The following is a 20,685-nucleotide window of genomic DNA, read 5'->3' as shown; positions in this document are numbered from 1 at the left end:
ATCTCCATTTTACAGCTAAGGAAATAGAATCAGAAAGGTTAAGTAACTTTCCTAAGGTCACACAACGAGAATGTGGCAGGGTAAAATTGGAACTCAAGTCTGTCTCATTTCTGAGCCCTATCTTCCTTATACCATATCTCAAATATAGCCATTTCAGGTGTTTTGTTTTTGCCCTCTTGTTCACTAACCTTTCTAAAACTTCTTCCCGTAATGCTCTGGAGTTATTCATACTCCTCATCCTGTTTTGACTTCCAGGCTAACCTCTGCTTTGTGGACATTGACAACCACTTCATTGAGTTGCCAGAGGACTTGCCACAGTTTCCCAACAAATTGGAGTTTGTCCAGGAAGTCTCTGAGATTCTCATGGCATTTGGAATTCCCCCTGAAGGGAATCTTCATTGCAGTGAGAGTGCCTCCAAGCTGAAGAGGCTTCGGGCCTCTGAGCTTGTCTCAGACAAGAGAAATGGGAACATTGCTGGCTCCCCTTTGCATTCCTACGAGCTTCTTAAGGAGAATGAAACTATTGCCCGGCTGCAAGCCTTGGTCAAGAGGACTGGGGTGAGCCTGGAAAAGGTAAGATGTGTATATGAGTCTGTGACACGTGTGATCTGTGCTAGGGTGCTGTCCTGGTGAAGTAAGGTATGGGATGAGAAAGCACCCAGTTCTGGACAACTCATATTTGTGAGCAGTGAAAGAATGTTCTGTATGGGGGACTCTGAATTCCATCTGGCGGATGTTATCCTAGTAAATGTTACTTTAATCTAAATCTGGGTAGCTTCCCCTTTGAACATCAGGGAGAGTCTGCCATCATTTTATGTGAACACTACAGCACAGTGATTGGAGAGAGCATGATAGTAATCTTAGTGTTCAGACCTCTTTTTTTTTTTGAGACAGGTTCTTACTCTGTCACTCAGGCTGGAGTGTGGTGGCATGGTCACGGCTCACTGTAGCCTCAATCTCCTGGGCTCAGGTGATCCTCCTGCCTCAGCCTCTCAAGTAGCTGGGACCACACGTGCATGCCACCACAGCCAATTAATTTTTTTTTTTTTGTAGAGACAGGGTCTCACTATGTTGCTCAGCTAGTCTCAAACTTCTGGGCTCAAGCAGTCCTCCAGCCATGGCCTCCCAAAGTGGTGGGATTATAAGTGTGAGCCACCGTGCCAGGCCCAGATCTCTTTTAGATCCATTGCCCTTTGAGTTTCACAGCAACCTAAAGCAGATAGAACAGGTTTTATAGCCAAAGAAACCAAGGTTTAGAGAGCCTAAGTGTTCTGCCTAGGATTAAATGCCTAATACGTAGCTGAGCTGAGTCTAGAATCTAGTCCTCTTGAATTCTCACTGTTAAATTACTTTCATAAGTTACTTATAAACCAATGGGCCAATGTAATAATCTTGTTGGGCTGTTTTTTAGTGAAGTATTTCATTTTTTCTGCTTTAGTGGAGCAGATTTTTTTTTGCTTAGTAGAGTAGATATTTTTCAAAAACCATGGGCAGTTAAAGAGGAACAGAAATATTTGGTGAGATTAAAAAGGTTTTTTGGGCTGGATGCGGTGGCTCACGCCTGTAATCCCAGCACTTTGGGAGGCTGAGGTGGGAGGATCACCTGAGGTTAGGAGTTCGAGACCAGTCTGACCAACATGGTGAAACCCCATCTCTACTAAAAATACAAAATTAGCCGGGCATGGTGGCGCATGCCTGTAATCCCAGCTACTGGGGAGGGTGAGGTAGGAGAATCACTTGAACCTGGGAGGCGGTGAGCCGAGGTGGTGCCATTGCACTCCAGCCTAGGCAACAAGAGTGAAACTCTGTCTCAAAAAAAAAAAGAAAGGTTTTTTTTGCAGAAAGAAGGAAAGTGATATGAGGGAAAACAAAAAATCAAGAGAGCCAGAATTTAACCTTGTTGCTTTGTTAAATTGACCTCCCACATTCCTTCCTTTCTCCCTGACCTTTGAGATAATTAGCACCTTTTCTTTCATGGCAGAATCTCTCTCTGCCCATAAAGATCTTATCTCCACTTTCATTGAATTGTTGGATATCTTTAAGTGAAACTCTTTGACTTTTCTCTCCTCCGTGTCTGAGTCCCTTTCCTTTTATTTGTTTATTTTTTCCAGTTTTTCCTCTTTTGTTCTCATCATTTGCTGCTAAGTAAATGAGCACTGTAAAAAAAAATCAGATAAAAACATCAGGAATTGCATTCCTTGGGTTAAAAGGAAAAAGTGTATGTGTTCTCAACTGCTTTTTCTTTTTTTGTAGTTGGAAGTACGTGAAGACCCCAGCAGCAATAAGGATCTCAAAGTTCAGTGTGATGAAGAAGAACTCAGGATTTACCAGCTAAACATTCAGATCCGGGAAGTTTTTGCAAATCGTTTCACTCAGATGTTTGCAGATTATGAGGTGTTTGTCATCCAACCCAGCCAGGATAAGGAATCCTGGTTTACCAACAGGGAGCAAATGCAAAACTTTGATAAAGTGAGTGTAATCCTGCTTGGGAGGTGGTGAGAAATGAGAACTTGTCAGTTATGTCTTGAAGAAATAATGGAAAATTACTCGAAGAAGTAATGGAAGATTATTATACGCTGGAAACAAGTTTATGGTCCATTTGATGTTGGTCCATTTGATGTTGATAAAATAGGTCTTGTTGCTTATGAATAGATGTGTTGATTATTATTATCAGATGATTTACCTTCAGCCAAAGGGATCTCTTAAGGCAAAGATATACATGTAGAGTGAACATCAGGATTCTGGGAAGATTGGTTGACTCAGTAGGTTACCCAAGTGAGTTTGTTCCAGTGTCAGAGTTTCAAGATATCTGAACTTACATGAGTGGTTTTTGTTTTTTTTTTAAATGTAGAGATTTTGCAGCTTGGTTTTCTTAAAGACCTAGGCAGCTTCAGAGAATAATTAACCTACTGGATCCCTTGGGCACATTGACATTACCCTTTTCCTTGTCAATTACTGCTTCTTTTTGGTCCCACCAGGCATCTTTTCTGTCAGATCAGCCTGAGCCCTACCTGCCCTTCCTCTCAAGATTCCTAGAGACTCAGATGTTTGCATCTTTTATTGACAACAAAATAATGTGTCATGATGATGATGATAAAGACCCTGTGCTCCGGGTATTTGATTCCCGAGTTGACAAGATCAGGCTGTTGAATGTCCGGACACCTACTCTCCGTACATCCATGTACCAGAAGTGTACCACTGTGGATGAAGCAGGTAAGGCCTCCTTGGAACTGTACATTCTAGCCTCTTGGATTATGTCATTAACATGTCCCTTTTCCTAAATATGCCAGCCTCTTTATGTTTCTGCCTTTGTGTATGTGGTTCCCATTGCCTGCAGTCTTCTTCGTTGTTTTTTTTTTTTCTTTTTTTGCCTGGTTATCTTCTTCTCATCCTTTAACACTGTTAGTTAGGAATGGATCTCATTGTATGTAGTAGAGACCCTAATCAGCAGTGGGTTAAACAAATAGGGGGTTATTTTTCTTATATTAGCAAGAAGTACACAATTGGTGGTTGCTGGTGTTGGCTCAGCTGCTCAACGATGTAATCAAGAACTGAGATTCTGTCTTTTTATTCAGTGAATCCTTGTTGTTGGCTTTTATGGTCATACTGTTGCCTCATTTTTTTTTTTTTTTTAAAGGATGTCAATGAAAGCCTCATGGTTACAGAAGCTCTTTCTTTTCTGCCCTTTTTTCTGCGTGTGTGACAGAGTCTCTCTCTGTCACCCAGGCTAAAATGCAGTGGTGTGAACATAGCTCACTGCAACTTTGAACTCTTGGGCTCAAGTGTTTCTCTTGCCTCAGCCTCCCAAGCAACTAGGACTACAGGCATGTGCTCCCACGCCTGGCTAATTAAAAAAAAATTTTTTTTTGTAGAGACAGGGTTTTGCTATGCTCCATCTGGTCTTGAATTTTTGCGTTCAAGTAATCCTCCTGTCTTGGCCTCCCAAAGTGTTGGCATTACTCACATGAACCACCACACCCAGCCCCAGCCCCAGAAGCTTTTCATATTCACATTTGAGGCAAGAAGAGGGGAAGGTTGATGCCAGCTATATTTGCCATTCCACCTTTTTTTTTCTTTATTTTATTATTATTTTTTTTTGAGACAGGGTCTCACTCAGTTGCCTAGGCTAGAGGGTAGCGGTGCGATTATGGCTCATCACAGCCTTGACTTCCTAGGCTCAAGCAATGCTCTCACCTCAGCCTCCCATGTAGCTAGGACTGCAGGCGCATACCACCATACCCGGCTAATTTTTTATATTTCGTAGAGACAGAGTCTCACCATGTTGCCCAGGCTGGCCTCAAACTCTTGGGCTCAAGCAGTCCTCCCACCTCTGCATTCCAAAGTGCTAGGATTATAGGCGTGAGCCACTGTGCCCAGCCTATTTTTCCCACTTTTATCAGAAAGCAAAAGCTTTCCCAGAAATTTCTAACAACTTTCATTGTCTCATAGGCCAAAATCATATTATATGGTCACCCTCAAGTGCATGGGAAGCTGTGAAAGTAAACATTGAACTGGGTATAATGTTACGCTGAACAGTATGAAGGTCTATAAGCAAGAAAGAAGGGGTGAATGAATTATGAGTAAGCAGTTGATGGTATTTGCCACACAAACCTAGCAGATATGTTTCCTTCTCTATGAAGCCTTCTCTGATGCCCCCAGACTGAGTCAGTTGATCTTCCTCTGTGTTCCTGTGGTGTTTTGTGCATGCTTTTACTCAATAATCTCTACTTTTTCTAGCTATCATTATTAGGGAACAGCTTAAGGACAGAGATTGTATTTACTCATTTTCTTACCCCCGTTCTTCTGGCATTGTACCCAGCACGTAGGGGTGTTATAATCTACACAAATGATTGAACATGTCCTTTTGTTTAGAGGACTCATCTACATCAGTTTAGCTAGAGAATGGTTTTAGCTTGAAGTACTAGATTAAGTAGTGTGTTCACTTCCTGCAGGATGTTCAGTGTCCTTGTTAACGCATTTTTGTATATTTTGGTCATTCATTTGCTGCATTTTATAACTACCTACCAGATGCCGAACGTATGGCAAGTCTTCAAGAAATATTTGCCAATTGAATAAATGTGCCAGGCTTGTTTCTAGGCTTTGAAGATATAACTGCTGACAGTTTAGACAAAGTCTTGCATTTTCTAGTTCAAAGTCTTACATTTTCTAGTTCAGGAACCTATGTTCTAACTGAGTTAAAGTAGTCTAATTGCATGGAGAACTTGTCCTCAAGCCTTTGCCAAAAGGACTGTCATCTTAATGAGGGTCCTGGAACAGGAGTGAAAGGTAAAGAGAGAAGACTAGAAAATGTAAGGGAGACGTGATTTTGATTTGTGTGTGCCTAATTTCTCTTAACAGTGTGTTTTTGAGAACAAAATCTTTTATTTTGATGAGGCCCAATTTATCAGTTGGATTATGCTTTTATTGTATCTAAGACATTTTTGCCCTACCAAGGTCACATAGAGATTTTCTCCTGTATTTCACTGTAGAAGTTTTAGAGTTTTAGGTTTTACGTTCAGGTCTCTGATCCATTTCAAGTTAATTTTGTAAGTAGTATAAGTTATGGGTCCATTTTTTTTCATATAGATATTCATCTATTGAAAAGACCATCCTTTCTCTAATGAATTGCCTTTTTGTTTTTGTCAAAATGTTATTAGTCTGTATATGTGTTTGTCTGCTTCGGATTCTCTGTTCTGTTTCATTGATCTGTTGGTCTACATTTATACCAATACCACACTGTCTTGATTACTGTAGCTTACATTAAATGATTACTGTAGCTTAATATAAATCTTGAAATCAAGTAGTGTTAATCTTCTAACTTTGTTCTTCTTTTCAAAGTTTTTTTGGCTATTTTGGGTTCTTTGTATTTCCATACATATTTAGAGTCAACTTGCCAACTTCTGCAAAGAAACCTAAGATTTTGATTGATATTTGACATCCTAACAGTACCAAGTATTCTGATCCATTAACATGGCATATCTTTCCATTTATTTAGGTCATCTTTAATTTTTCTCAATAGCATTATGTACTTTTCAGGGTACAGGTTTTATATGTCTTATCAGATTTTTCCCTAAGTAGTTCATATTTTTTGGTGTTATTTTAAATTGTTTTGTGTTATGTAAATTTGGTGCTATTGTATTGCTTTCTTAATTTTAATTTCTGATTGTTCATTGCTAGTATATAGAACTATAATAGTATTTTGTATGTTTAAATTGTGTCCTGCAACCATACTAAACTAACTTTTAATAGCTTTTTTGTACATCCATCAGATTTTCCACATAGACAGTCACATAACCTGTGAATAATGATAGTTTTACTTTTCCTTTCCACCACCCTTGGATGCCTTTTATTTCTTTTCCTTTTCTTTTTCTTCCTCTTATTTTTTTTTTTTTTCTGTGTTACACTGGCTAGAACCTCTAGTACGAAGTCAAATAGAAGTGGTGAGAGTGGGCATCTTATTCCTATAAGTTTTTCATAGATAACCTTTAGCAGTTAAGGATCTTACTAGTTTGTTCAGAGTTTTTATCTGAGGTGGATGTTGAATTTTGTCAAATGCTTTTTCTGTATCTACCGAGGTAATTATATGGTTTTTAGCTTTAGTTTGTTAATATGGTGAATTATATTGATTTTTTCTTTTTTTGTTGTTTTAATGGTGATGGGGTCTCGCTCTGTTGCTCAGGCTAGAGTGCAGTGGTGTGGCCATGGTTTTCTGTAACTTTGAACTAGTGGGCTGAAGGGATCCTCTCGTCTTAGCTTCCCGAGTAGCTAGGACAATAGATGTGTGCCGCCATGCCTGGCTAATTTTTAATTTTTTTCTAAAAAAAAAAAAAAATAACCTTCTTTATTCAGAGTAATATTCTTTACTGTGAAATCTATTTTGTCTGTTATTAATAACTACTCCAGCTTTCTTTTGACTAGTGCTAACAGGGCATATCTTTTTCATTATTTTACTTTTAATCTATTTGTGTCTTTATATTTAAAGGGTATTTATTGTAGGCAGCATGTAATTGGGTTTTGCATTTTTATTGAATTTGACAGTTTCAGATTTTTAATTGAGGTCTTTAGACCATGTACATTTAATGTGATTATTGATATTGCTGGGTTTAAGCCTGTCATTTTGCTGTTTGTTTTCTATTTGTCCCATCTGTTCTTTGTTCCCTTTTCTTCTTTTTCTGCCCTCTTGTGTACTAATTGAATATTTTCAATTTTTTTTCTTTTTTTTTTTTTTTTTGAGATGGAGTCTTGCCCTTTTGCCCAGGCTGGAGTGCAGTGGCGGGATCTAGGCTCACTGCAACCTCCGCCTTCCGTTCATGCCATTCTCTTGCCTCAGCCTCCCGAGTAGCTGGGACTATAGGTGCCCGCCGCTGCGCCCAGCTAGTTTTTTGTATTTTTAGTAGAGACGGGGTTTCACCGTGGTCTCGATCTCCTGACCTTGTGATCCGCCCGCCTTGGCCTCCCAAAGCGTTGGGATTACAGGCGTGAGCCACCGTGCCCGGCCTTTCAATTTTTTTTATGATTTCATTTTATCTACTTTGTTGGTTTACTAGCTATAACTTGTGTTATTTTAGCAGTTGCTTTAGGATTTATAGTACACATTTAACTTATCACAGTCTACTTTTAGGTGGTACAATATGACTTTCCACATAGTATAAGAACTGTACAGAACTGCCAGGCACAGTCATGTGCACCCGTAGTCCCAGCTGCTTGGGAGGCTGAAGGGGGAGGGTTGCCTGAGCCCAGGAGTTTGAGTCCAACTTGGATCACATGATGAGACCCTGTCTCTAAACAACAGCAAAAAAGAACTTCACAAAACTCTATTTCCATTTCTCTCTTCCTAGCCTACGTGCTATTGTCATTTATTTTACTTTTACATATATCGTAAACCTAACACTACATGGTCATTTTTGTTTCATTTTTGTTTAAACAGTCAATTACCTTTTAAAGAGATTTGAATAATAAGTACAAAATCTAATACATTAACTGTGTAGTTAGCATTTTTGGTGCTCTTCTTTCTTTTCTGTAGATCCATACTTCCATCTGGTATTATTTTCCTACTGCCAGAAAGACTTCCTTTAACATTTCTTGTAGTGTAGATCTGCTGGTGATGAATTCTTTCAGCTTTTGTAATTCTTTTGTCTTTGAAAGGTATTTTCCCTGAGTATAGGTTAATAGTTTTTTCTTTCTGTACTCTAAAGTTGTTGCTCCAGGCCAGGCGCGGTGGCTCATGCCTGTAATCCCAGCACTTTGGGAGTCTGAGGTGGGCAGAACACTTGAGGTCAGGAGTTTGAGACCAGCCTGGTTAACATGGTGAAACCCCGTTGCTACTAAACATACAAAAAAAAAAAAAACATTAGCCAGGCATGATAGTACGTGCTTGTAGTCCAAGCTACTCAAGAGGCTGAGGCACAAGAATCGCTTGAACCCGGAAGGTGGAGGTTGTAGTGAGCCAAGATTGCACCACTGCACTCTTGCCTGGGCGACAGAATGAGACCCTGTCTCAAAAAAAATAAAATAAAAAAAAGATGTCGCTCCTCTGTCTTCTCACTTTGTAATTAGTTTGTTCTCATGCTGCTATGAAGAAATACCCAAGACTGGGTAATTTATAAAGGAAAGAGGTTTAATTGACTCAGTTCCGCATGGCTGGGAATGCCTCAAGAAACTTCCAAGCATGGTGGAAGGCACCTCTTCACAGCACAGCAGGAGAAAGAATGAGTGCCAGGAGGGCAAATGCTAGATGCTTATAAAACCATCATTATCTATGAGAACTCACTTACTATCGTGAGAACAGCATGAGGGAAACCGCCCCTGTGATTCAATTATCTCCCACCGGGTCCCTCCCACAACACATGGGGATTATTACAGTTCAAGGTGAGATTTGGGTGTGGACATGGAGCCAAACCATATTACACTTCCATTGTTTTCTGATAAGAAATCTGCTGTCATCCTTAATTTTGATCTTTTCTGTATACAAAATGTCTACTTTCTCTAGCAGATTTTAAGATTTTCTTTTTATCACTGATTTTGAGCAATTTGAGTATGATGTGGCTTTGGTGTAGTTTCCTTCATGATTCTTGTGCTTGCAGCGCATTGTGCTTTTTAGATCTGTGGATTTTTTGTTTACATCAAATTTGTAAAAATTCTGGCCAGTATTTCTTCTAGTAATTTTTCTGTTCTCCCTATCCCTACCTTAGGGACTGCAGTTACACATACGTGTAATATCTGGGATTGCATAAAGTTATCCCAGCACCACTGATACTCTTTTAATGGCAACAGTTTTTTCTCTCTCTTTGTGACTTCTTTGGGATCATTTCTGTTGCTGTGGCTTCAAGCTCACTCATTTTTTCTCCTGCATTGTTGAGTGTGCTTTTAACCCAGCCCATGTATTTTTCATCTCAGATATTACAGCTTTCATCTTCAGAAGTTTGAGTTCCATGTTTCTAGTTTTTTTTTTGTTGTTGTTATTTGTTTGTTTGTTTTTAAGAGGTTCTGCTTTGTTGCCCAGGCTGGAGTTAGTGTAATTATAGCTCACCGTAACCTTAAACTCCTGGGCTCAAGTGATCTTCTGGCCTCGGCCTCCTGAATAGCTAGGAATAAAGGTGTATGCCACCAAGTCTGGCTCATTTTTTTTTTATTTTTTGAAGAGACGAGGTCTCACTATGTTGCCCAGGCTGGTCTTGAAGTCCTGGCCTTAAATGATACCCTCTCTTTGGCCTCCCAAAGTGCTGGTATTACAGGCGCAAGCTACCAGGCCCTGGTAATCTTTGATTAGATGCCAGACACTGTGAATTTTACTATATGAGTCCTGGACACTTCTATATTCCTATAAATATTCTCAATCTTTGTTCTGGGATGTAGTTAAGTTACTTAGAAATAATTTGATTTCTTTGTGTTTTCCATTTTCCTTTGTGTTTTCCTCTGGCAGGACCAGAGCATCCTTTAGGCTGTGATTAATTCTCCACTACTGAGGCAAGACCCTCTGAGTACTTTACTCAGTGCCCCATGAGTGATTAGGTTTTCTAGTCTGGCAGGTGGGGACAGGCATTATTCCCAGCCCTGTGTGAGCATTTTGTATTGTTTCTTCTAATCCTTTCCGGTGATTCTTTCTCCAGCCTTGAGTAGTTTCTTTACTTGCGTGAACTGACCCATTACCCTGCTGAATGCCCTGCAGATCCCCTGGATTCTCTCTCTTCTCTGGTACCATTCATGTGAACTCTAGCCACCTTGGTCTCCTTAACTCAGGGAGTCTACCAGTCTGCCTAGAACTGCCCTCCCTGAGCCACAGCCTGGAAGCTTTCTCTAAGCAGTTAGCTGGGATAGTTCTAGGGGTTACCTCATTTGTTACCTGTTTCTCAGGGTCCTGTCCTTCATTGCCTGATGTCCAGTATTCTGAAGTTTATCATTTTATATATTTTGCATGGGTTTTTTCCTATTAGGCAGGAAAATCAGTCCCTTTTACTCTAACTTGGCTGGAAATGGAAGAGTAGCTAGATTCTTAAAGAATGTTTGACTTGATTTATTTGTGTGTGTGTGTGTTCTCATCCAGAGAAAGCAATTGAGCTGCGTCTGGCAAAAATTGACCATACTGCACTTCACCCACATTTACTTGACATGAAGATTGGACAAGGGAAATATGAGCCGGGCTTCTTCCCTAAGCTGCAGTCTGATGTACTTTCCACTGGGCCAGCCAGCAACAAGTGAGTCAACCCCAGGGATTCACTAATCCAACTCCCTAGCTGTAATAGGGTCATCTTGTATCTGGGCTAGAGCTGTTACCCCCAGAAGACCTTGTAATTTTCTAAAGCAGATATGGAGAAGACCCAGACTATCTAGGTTGTTTGCTTGTTTGAACAAGAAAGTATGTGACAGAATATCTTTCAGTTCTGCCTCCACTATGCAGATTGGGATAGCTCCATATGTCTAGGACCTGCAAAAAGCTGCAGATGGGTTAAAATAATCTCATGCCTGGATCCCATTCAACAGCAAGCTAGCATTGTATTTAATAAATGGCAGTTGAAATAATCAGAGCCTGAACTGAAAAGTAGTTAAGTTAGCAGAATTACTCATTAGTTACTTTTGAAGATGACTGTATCAAAGCCCAGATAGAGTTAAGTGAACATAGTTTTAGATCTATGTCAAGTGTTTGTAGATGTTTCAAGAGAGACATGTTCCATGAGGAGGTATCTCTCTCATGTCCAGTCACTCATCTTTAATCTGCTCTTCCTCGAGGTCTCTGAGCTGTCTCTGGTGACTTCTTGGTCATTTCCTGTGTCCAGCATTGACTCTTAGTCGTTCATGTTCTCTCCTGTTAGTTGACATTGCTTTTTAAGTGAGACATTATTAATTGCTTACTTTGGTTCTGATTGTGTTAGGTGGACGAAAAGGAATGCCCCTGCCCAGTGGAGGCGGAAAGATCGGCAGAAGCAGCACACAGAACACCTGCGTTTAGATAATGACCAGAGGGAGGTAAGATACCTTAAGAATGACAAGGATGACCTTGCTGTCATGCTATGCACTCCTTCTCTTTCTCATTTCCTGTTCTCTGGTCTGATTCAAATGTCTCAGCAATGACCTTACCACGTAAAGAAGGGTTAATAATAGGTCTAGTTCCTGATATCTAATGCTGGGCCTGGGTTATCACAAATCAGAATGTAGGATGTTTTGCAAATTCCAGCTGGCTACTAACCGTGTTGTAATTTCTCATGCATGATGCTCCCTGGGGAGTTCGATAGGAACCTCAGAAGTTAAGAGTCTGAAACTTGGGAGAAATCCTTTAAAAATTGGTGTGAGTCTTTTTTGTGTGCGTGTGTATATAGGAAAAAAGTTAATTTTTTTAAATTCTTTTTTTGTTTGAGACAGAGTCTCGCTTTTATCGCCCAGGCTGGAGTGCAGTGGAGCCATCTCAGCTCACTGCAGCCTCCACCTCCTGGGTTCAAGAGATTCCTCTGCCTCAGCCTCTTGAGTAGCTGGAATTACAGGCACCACCACCACGCCCAGCTAATGTCTGTATTTTTTTTTTTTTTTTTGAGACAGAGTCTCGCTGTCGCCCAGGCTGGAGTGCAGTGGCGCGATTTCGGCTCACTGCAGGCTCCGCCCCCCGGGGGTTCACGCCATTCTCCTGCCTCAGCCTCCCGAGTAGCTGGGACTACAGGTGCCCGCCATCTCGCCCGGCTAATTTTTTGTATTTTTAGTAGAGATGGGGTTTCACTGTGTTAGCCAGGATGGTCTCGATCTCCTGACCTTGTGATCCGCCTGCCTCGGCCTCCCAAAGTGCTGGGATTACAGGCATGAGCCACCGCGCTCGGCCAATTTCTGTATTTTTAGTAGAGACGGGGTTTCACCACGTTGGCCAGGCTGGTCTCAAACACCTGACCTCGGGTAATCTGCCTGCCTCAGCCTCCCAAAGTGCTGGGATTATAGGTGTGAGCCACTGTGCCCAGCCCAGAAAGAAGTTAATTTTGTTAGAGTTTTTTTCCTACTGTTTCTTACCTTAAATTAAAATAGATAATCTTGATTTTTTTTTTCTTCTTCTTCAAAAGACTAAAGGAGAGGAACATTATTATTAGGTACCTGGAAACCCAAGACTCTTGAATTTGCCTCCTGAATCTTCATTGCTTGTAAGCTGAGTTTCTCAGCTCTACTGTAACTTGCTTCTTAAGTTTCTAGTTATAAACTTCAGATTGTAGACCCTGCCTTACTTAGTTGCAAAGAAGTTGTGAAAATGAGTGTTAACTTCAGAAACCTATTTCAGTAACTTATCTTTGAGAAAAGACCGTGTAATTTTCATCTTGCACAGAGAGAACCCAAGAAGGCATACTGTTTTCATGTGTCTGGCAGCTCAGTGAATTGGAAAATAAATAACATATTCTCCCTTTGCTATGTTTTTAATGAATAAATTAAAATTGTAAGATATGGTTATGAATTTTCAACTGCTGATTTATAGGATACAGTTGCACTGAGATTTTTTTTTTGTGAGAGTAGCATAAGAAATATTGGTTATTTGTGTTATTTTAAAAGTCTGTCTTCCACCTAACCTCCTCATTACTATTTTCAGCAGTGTTTATTGGTCACATTTTCTTGGTCAGAATCACTGAGTGTATTAGTCCGTTTTCATGTTGCTGATAAAGACATACACAAGACTGGGCAATTTACAAAAGAAAGATTTAATGGACTCACAGTTCCACATGGCTGGGGAGGCTTCACAATCATGGTGGACAGCAAGGAGGAGCAAGTCACATCTTACGTGGATGGCAGTGGACAAAGAGAGAGCTTGTGCAGGGAAATTCCCCCTTATAAAACCATCAGATCTCATGAGACATGCACTGTCAAGAGAACAGCTCGGGAAAGATCTACCCCATGACTCAATTACCTCCCACTGGGTCCCTCCCACAACATGTGGGAATTGTAGGAGCTACAATTCAAGATGAGATTTGAATGGGGTCACAGCCAAACCATATCACTGAGGTATCAAGGAATTCTTTGCTAAAGCAAAAAAAAAGAAAAATCACTGAGGTAAACACTTTGAAATACAAAGGTGACAAAAGAGGTTAGTCTTGTCCTCAGGGAATACCAGTTGATATAAGGGAGCAAAGTCAGATAGAAAGATAACTTCAAGAGAATAAGCTTTTGAAATGACCATGTGAGGAGCAAACCAATGTTTGATTACTGATTAGAGAAAGCAGAGGTTACTTCTGCTTGGGGTCATCATCAAGCAAGATGATTTGGAAGAGGAGCAAGCATCTCTTTAAGCCTTAGAGAATGATGGGATTGTTAGAAGAGCTTTTATTTTATTTTGAAATGGGGTCTTACTCTGTCACCCAGGTTGGGGTGCAATGGTGTAATCTTGGCTCACTGCAACCTCTGCCTCCCAGGCTCAGGTGATCCTCCCACCTCAGCCTCTCTAGTAGCTGGGACCACAGACACACGCCACCATTCCCGGCTAATTTTTTTGTTTTGTTTTGTTTTTTTGTATTTTTGGTAGAGACAGGGTTTCTTCATGTTGCCCAGGATGGTCTCAAACTTCTGAGCTCAAGTGATCAGCCCCCCAAAGTGCTGGGATTACAGGCGTGAGCCACTGCTCCTGGCTGTTTTTCTTTTTCTTTTTTTTTAATTTTTCATCTCCCTGGAGCTATAAGAAGAGCATTTCAAGTAGAGGACATGGCAGGATCTAAAGTTTGGTGTGTAAATGTGTAAAGGAGGCTGTGGGCAGAATATTTTGGAGGAGGGTGGTATGGAGATAGCTAGCAAGTTAGGAGACAAGTAACAGCAGTCCAAGTAATAGTAACTGGACCCTAACCTTGGGGCGTTGGTAGTAGAGACAGATTAAGGGGCCATAAGATAGAATGGACAGAGTTATGCCACTGGAATAAATATGGGGGGAAGGGAGAAGTTTAAGGTAAAAATGTTGGTTATGAACCTACTGAGAGGATATCAGAGTGCATTTTACTGCATTGATGTGGGTTCTGGGTTAAACAACATATGAAGAAGAATCACAGCACATTATACAAAATAATTGCAGTTGTTGTTTTGAGTGTGCAATCTTATTTTCCAGGCCTTAATTTTATACTTTATGATAGAAAGGGTAGCTATCTTTGATATGAGCCGAGGAGTTAAATTCCTCTTAGCTTGGTGGGGGAAATTATTTTCTCAATGTTACTCAGAGATTTGAGATTTGCTGTAGTCATGTGTTTTTGACTCTTGTATCTTTTTTAAATTTAATTTAATTAATTAATTAATTTATTTATTTTTGCGATGGAGTCTCGCTCTGTTGCTCAGGAGTGCAGTGGTGCGATCTCAGCTCACCAGCTCACCACAACCTCCACCTCCCGAGTTCAAGCGATTCTCCTGCCTCAGCCTCCCGAGTAGCTGGGATTACGGGCATGCACCACCACACCTGGCTAATTTTTATATTTTTGGCAAAGATGGAGTTTCACTATGTTGGCCAGGCTGGTCTTGAACTCCTGACCTTGTGATCCGCCCACCTCAGCCTCCCAAAGTGCTGGGATTACAGGCGTGAGCCACTGTGCCCTGCCTGATTGTTGTATCTTTAAATCAAAGGTAATTATACCATTCAGGGAGTGCTTTACATCAGCTAAAACAGAAACCATCATCTCAGTTTTTCCCTTTAATACAAGAATTAAATTAAAAATTTAAATTAAACTATCTGAGCCTAGAAGGAGGCAGCTACGAAAGTGTGAGAAAATAAGCTGGGCACAGTGGCTCATGCCTGTAATCTCAGTACTTTGGGAGACTGAGGCAGATGGATCACCAGGTCAGGAGATAAAGACCATTCTGGCCAACATGGTGAAACCCTGTCTCTACTAAAATACAAAAAATTAGCTGGGTGTGGTGGCGCGCGCCTGTAGTCCCAGCCACTCAGGAGGCTGAGGCAGGAGGATTGCTTGAGCCTGGGAGGTGGAGGTTGCAGCGAGCTGAGATCGCGCCACTGCACTCCAGCCTGGCGACAGAGCAAGATTCGTCTCAAAAAAAAAAAAAAAAAAAAAGTGAGAAAATAATGCCCTCTTCAGGCACCCTTCAGTACTGCTGACCTTTGGTTTATGTACATGGACACAAAGGGTCTTTATTTTTCTGTTTGATATAGAAGTACATCCAGGAAGCCAGGACTATGGGCAGCACTATCCGCCAGCCCAAACTGTCCAACCTCTCTCCATCAGTGATTGCCCAGACCAATTGGAAGTTTGTAGAGGGCCTGCTGAAGGAATGCCGCAATAAGGTAAGCTGTGGACATCTCTGTATGTGTGCTATTTCTGTTAGCAGCCAAGGTAAGACCAAGGATTGGCTCTGACCACTCCCTCTGGATTTTAAAAATACTGTTGGCTGGGCGTGATGGCTCATGCCTGTAATCCCAACACCTTGGGAGACCATGGCAGGAGGATTGCTTGAGCCCAGGAGTTCAAGACCAACTTGGAGAATGTAGTGAGCCCCTGTCTTTACAAAAGTATTAAGATGGGCATGGTGGCACACACCTGTAGCCCCAGATACTTGGGAGGTTGAAGTGGGAGGATTGCTTGAACCTGGGAAGTCAAGGCTACAGTGAGCTATGATGGCACCATTGCACTCCTGCCTGGGCAACAGAGTGAGACTCTGTCTTAAAAAAAAAATCGTTAATATAATGAGACAGTACTAATTTTAAAATCCTGTTAATTTGAAATTGGGTGTATTTGTTTTAAATAAAATATACCATTAATTGAGAGTATGCATGCTTTGCTTGATAAAAACTTAATGTATATGCTATAAAAATGAACAACAAGCCGGGCGCAGGGGCTCACGCCTGTAATCCCAGCACTTTGGGAGGCTGAGGCAGGCAGATCATGAGGTCAGGAGTTCAAGACCAGCCTGGCCAACATGGTGAAACCCCGTCTCTACTAAAGACACAAAAAATTTAGCCAGGCGTGGTGGCATGCACCTGTAATCCCAGCTACTTGGGAGACTGAGGCAGGAGAATCTCTTGAACCCGGGAGGCGGAGGTTGCATTGAGCCGAGGTCGCGCCATTGCACTCCAGCCTGGGCGACAGGGCAAGACTCCATCTCAAAACAAAAAAAGAACAACAGAGAGATGTAGTTTTTAATTTAATAAAAAACTTTTTTTAAGACAGGATCTCACTATATTGCCCAGGCTCGTCTTGAACTCCTGGGCTTAAGTGATCCTTCTACCTCAGCTTCCTGAGTAGCTGGGGTTACAGGCATAGTTTTAAATTTTTGACATTTGACAGTACTTTAAATCAGACTAGTCTTCACTCTAACTTACTTCAACAGATTAGTCTTACGTATATGCAAATATTTTTGCCCCTTTATTTTAATCTCATAGCAATGATATATCTAGAAACAGAAATTTACTGGGTACATACTATGTGCCAGGCTAAAATGTGTCATTCAGTTTAAGCTTAGATTGTTTGGATGTTTTTCTCTGTTCTACAAAGACATTCATTCTTAATTTTTAATGTTTTAATTATGAATTTAAATGTCTTTTCTAATAAAAAGAATCTTTCAACCAAGTCAGCATACCATAATTTTAGGGCAGTTCAACTAACTCAGTCTCTACTACATCCTATTTATTTATCAATGGAATAAAAATAGTCTCCTGCGCTTTCAGTTCTAAGTGGTGCCCATTTGAAGTGATATTCATTTATAGGACGAAATAAAATATGCTGTCTCTTGCAGAAGAAATTATTACTGTTTAAAGCTAGATTGGCAGGGCACAGTGGCTCATGCCTGTAATCCCGGCACTTTGGGAGATTGAGGTGGGTGAATCACTCGAGCCCAGAAGTTTGAGGCCAGGCTAAGCAACATGGCAAAACCTCATCTCTACTAAAAAAAAAAAAAAAAAAAAAAAAAAAAAAGGCATAGTGGTGCACACGTTTGGTCCCAGCTACTTTGGTGGCTGAGGTAGGAGGATCATTTGAGCCCTGGAGGTCAAGGCTGCAGAATGAGACCCTTTCTCAAAAAAAAAAAAAAAAAAAAAAGCTGATTAATATATCAGTACTGATATTTTAAATTCAGGTTAAAAAAAAACTCTGGCCAGGCATTGTGGCCAATGTGTGTGTGTGTGTGTGTGTGTGTGTGTAAAACTTATGTCAGTTCACTCTGAGTAATTAATATCTGTGATTTTTTTTCCATGCAATTTTGTCTCTTCTGCCTTTCTACTATGAAGAACATGCGTGATGCTGCATTTCTGCATTTTTTTTTCTAAGCTGCTGGACTATCATTCTTTAATTTTTTTTTTTTTTTTTTTTTAGATGGAGTCTCACTGTGTCACCCAGGCTGGAGTGTAGTGACACAATCTCGGCTCACTGCAACCTCTGCCTCCCAGGTTCAAGCAATTCTTGTGCCTCAGCCTCCCGAGTGGCTGGGATTACAGGAGTGCACCACCATGCTTGGCTAATTTTTGTATTTTTAGTAGAGACAGGGTTTCATCATATTGACCAGGCTGGTAGTGAACTTCTGACCTCAAGTGATCTGTCTGCCTCGGCCTCCAAAGTGCTGGGATTACAGGTTTGAGCCACCACAACCGACCTGGACTGTCAAAATTCTTAAGTCATGAGATGCATGACCTGGCTGTGACAACTTCCTATTCCTAGCCAATGATGACTGTGAAATACATATCAATTTTAGACATGTTAATATGTGGGAAAATGTACATCTAGAATTGAAGAAATATAGTAATCAGTGTAACATCACAAAGTATTGGCTTGCACATGGGGCAACAGGCTGTTGAAAGTATAAATTGGTATGGTGATTTTGGAAAACAGCATTGTTTAGTAATTCTTCTCCTAGGTATATTCCCTAGAGAAACTTTTGGAGCATGTCCCAAGAGATATGTACAAGAAGTTTACAGCAGCATTCTTTTAATAGCCCCAAACTGGAAACAACCAATCAGTTGAGAAAGCCAATCAGTAAGACAATTAATAAATATATTGTGGTATATTCATATGGTGGAATGCTATACAACAATGGAAATGGGTAACAGTTATACACATCAGTGTGGATGAATTTCACAAATATAAACATGAGTGAAAAAGCAAATCACAAGCCAGGAGTATCAGCACACACCTGTAATCCCAGCTACTTGGGAGGCTGAGGTGGGCGGATTGCTTGAGCCTGGGAGTTCAGGCCCAGCCAGGGCAACATGCTAAGATCCAGTCTCTTAAAGAAAAAAAAAAAAAAAAATCACAAAAGAAACATGCACGCCTATAGTCCCAGCTACTGTGGGGGCTGAGGTGGGAGGATCAGTTGAGTCTGGGAGGTTGAGGCTACGTGAACCATGATCGAGCCACTGCACTCCAGTCTAGGCAATAGAGAGAGACCCTGTCTTAAAAAAAAAAAAAATACATACAGGCAAACCAAACCATATATTTTAGGGTTAAAAATATAGGTAATAATTTTCTTGCTTTTCTGTAGTTTCGTTGTGTAAGTGATAGCTTCTAGAGTGGGAAAGTGAATGGAAGAGGGCGCGTAGGGTGCTTCAAAGGTATAAACAGACAGTATTTATAAATAAAATACTGGCCAGGCACAGTGGCTCATGCCTGTAATCCCAGCACTTTGGGAGGCTGAGGTGGGCAGATCACTTGAGGTCGGGAGTTTGAGACCAGCCTGACCAACATGGAGAAACCCCGTCTCTACTAAAAATACAAGATTAGCCAGGCGTGGTGTTGCATGCCTGTAATCCCAGCTACTCGGGAGGCTGAGGCTGGAGAATTGCTTGAACTGGGGAGGCGGAGGTTGCAGTGAGCCGAGATCGTGCCATTGCACTCCAGCCTGGGCAACAAGAGCGAAACTCCATCTCAAAAAAAAAAAAAAAAAAAGGTACTGGCCTGGCACTGGTCATAATGATGTAATAGCATATATATATTATATATTTCACAATAAAAAGGTTAAAAACAGTAACAGTGGAAAGAAATATGCCAAAATATTAAGAGTTGTTGCTTCTGAAAAGTAGGATTGGGGTGATTTGTTTTCCTTTTCTTAGATTTTTATATATCACAAATTTATAGCATAGTTAAATCTTACTTTCGAACTTGGACTCAAAGTTCAGGCAGATATGGATTCAAAGGCCAGATCTATTGCTACTTTGCTGTTACATTTTGGGATATATATATATGTATATATATATATATAAAATTTAATATAGTGCTATATTAAGTATAGATTTTGGGCAAGTTACTTAAGAGAATTATACTATACTTAAACAGACTATAAATATACTATATTGTTTTATACTACGTTTAAATTTAGTATATTGATTACTATATTTCTCAATTTCCTTATTGGTAAATTGGGAACAATAATAATAGTTACCTCATAGATTGTTAGGAGGCTTAAATGAGATAATGAAATGCTAAGTAGAATGCCTGACACAGTACTTAATAAAAACTGTGATTATCATTATGCAGTGTGTGTTTTCTTGGTTATGATCTTACAATAAGCAGTTGGAAATTTTTATGTAAAATAAATTACCTCCTCAATTTTTGTCCCCTTGACAGTTATTTCAGATATGTTTCTAATTTGTATGTATGCTCAAAGGTTTGTTTAGTAGGGTCATTTAAGCAGGTGGGAATCAGAGAATGTCAGAGGTGAGCATGACTGAAGGGTTTATTTGTTTCTTTCATAAATGCAAAAACTGAATACAGAGTGATGAAATCACTGGCCAGGAGTCATAAAGATTGCTGTGTTCTTATCCTGTCCTTAACTACATTTTTTTTTTTTTTTGAGACGGAGTGTCGCTCTGTCGCCCAGGCTGGAGTGCAGTGGCGCGATCTCACCTTGCTGCAAGCTACGTCTCCTTGGTTGACGCCATTCTCCTGTTTCAGCCTCCTGAGTAGCTGGGACTACAGGCGCCCGCCACCACACCCGGCTAATTTTTTTGTATTTTTAGTAGAGACGGGGTTTCACCGTGTTAGCCAGGATGGTCTCGATCTCCTGACCTCGTGATCCGCCTGCCTAGGCCTCCCAGAGTGCTGGGATTACAGGTGTGAGCTACCACACCCGGCCTTTCTTAACTACATTTTTAAAGCATGCACTCCCTTGTAACCTGACCTATGTGGGTATAAATATATTCTGTGTCCTTGGGGCTAATTCATCCTGTCCTTCCCAGCCCAACAGATGTACTGTGCAGGCTGTCCGAACCCTCTCCGGTTGTATGTAATCCTGCTCACTATGGTTATTTAATCC

General features: G+C 40.7%; 1 protein-coding gene across 5 annotated transcripts in view; it reads left to right on the top strand.

Annotated features, from left to right (window-relative positions):
• Positions 1–20,685, top strand: part of DENND5A (DENN domain containing 5A) — a 132,699-nt gene that overhangs the window by 89,369 nt on the left and 22,645 nt on the right. For all 5 annotated transcript variants that reach the window (XR_004033591.1, XR_004033590.1, XM_030828841.1 and 2 more), the window contains 6 exons: positions 256–573; positions 2,254–2,469; positions 2,979–3,213; positions 10,544–10,694; positions 11,370–11,463; positions 15,599–15,730. Coding sequence is in view for 3 of the 5 variants with exons in the window: in XM_030828841.1 (XP_030684701.1) it covers positions 256–573; positions 2,254–2,469; positions 2,979–3,213; positions 10,544–10,694; positions 11,370–11,463; positions 15,599–15,730 (1,146 nt within the window). In the remaining 2 variants the exon portion in view is untranslated. The remainder of the gene's footprint in view (positions 1–255; positions 574–2,253; positions 2,470–2,978; positions 3,214–10,543; positions 10,695–11,369; positions 11,464–15,598; positions 15,731–20,685) is intronic.

This window comes from Nomascus leucogenys, chromosome 15 (genome assembly GCF_006542625.1).
Source record: "Nomascus leucogenys isolate Asia chromosome 15, Asia_NLE_v1, whole genome shotgun sequence".
Classification (NCBI taxonomy): domain Eukaryota; kingdom Metazoa; phylum Chordata; class Mammalia; order Primates; family Hylobatidae; genus Nomascus; species Nomascus leucogenys.
This window is presented reverse-complemented; position numbering and strand designations above follow the sequence as displayed.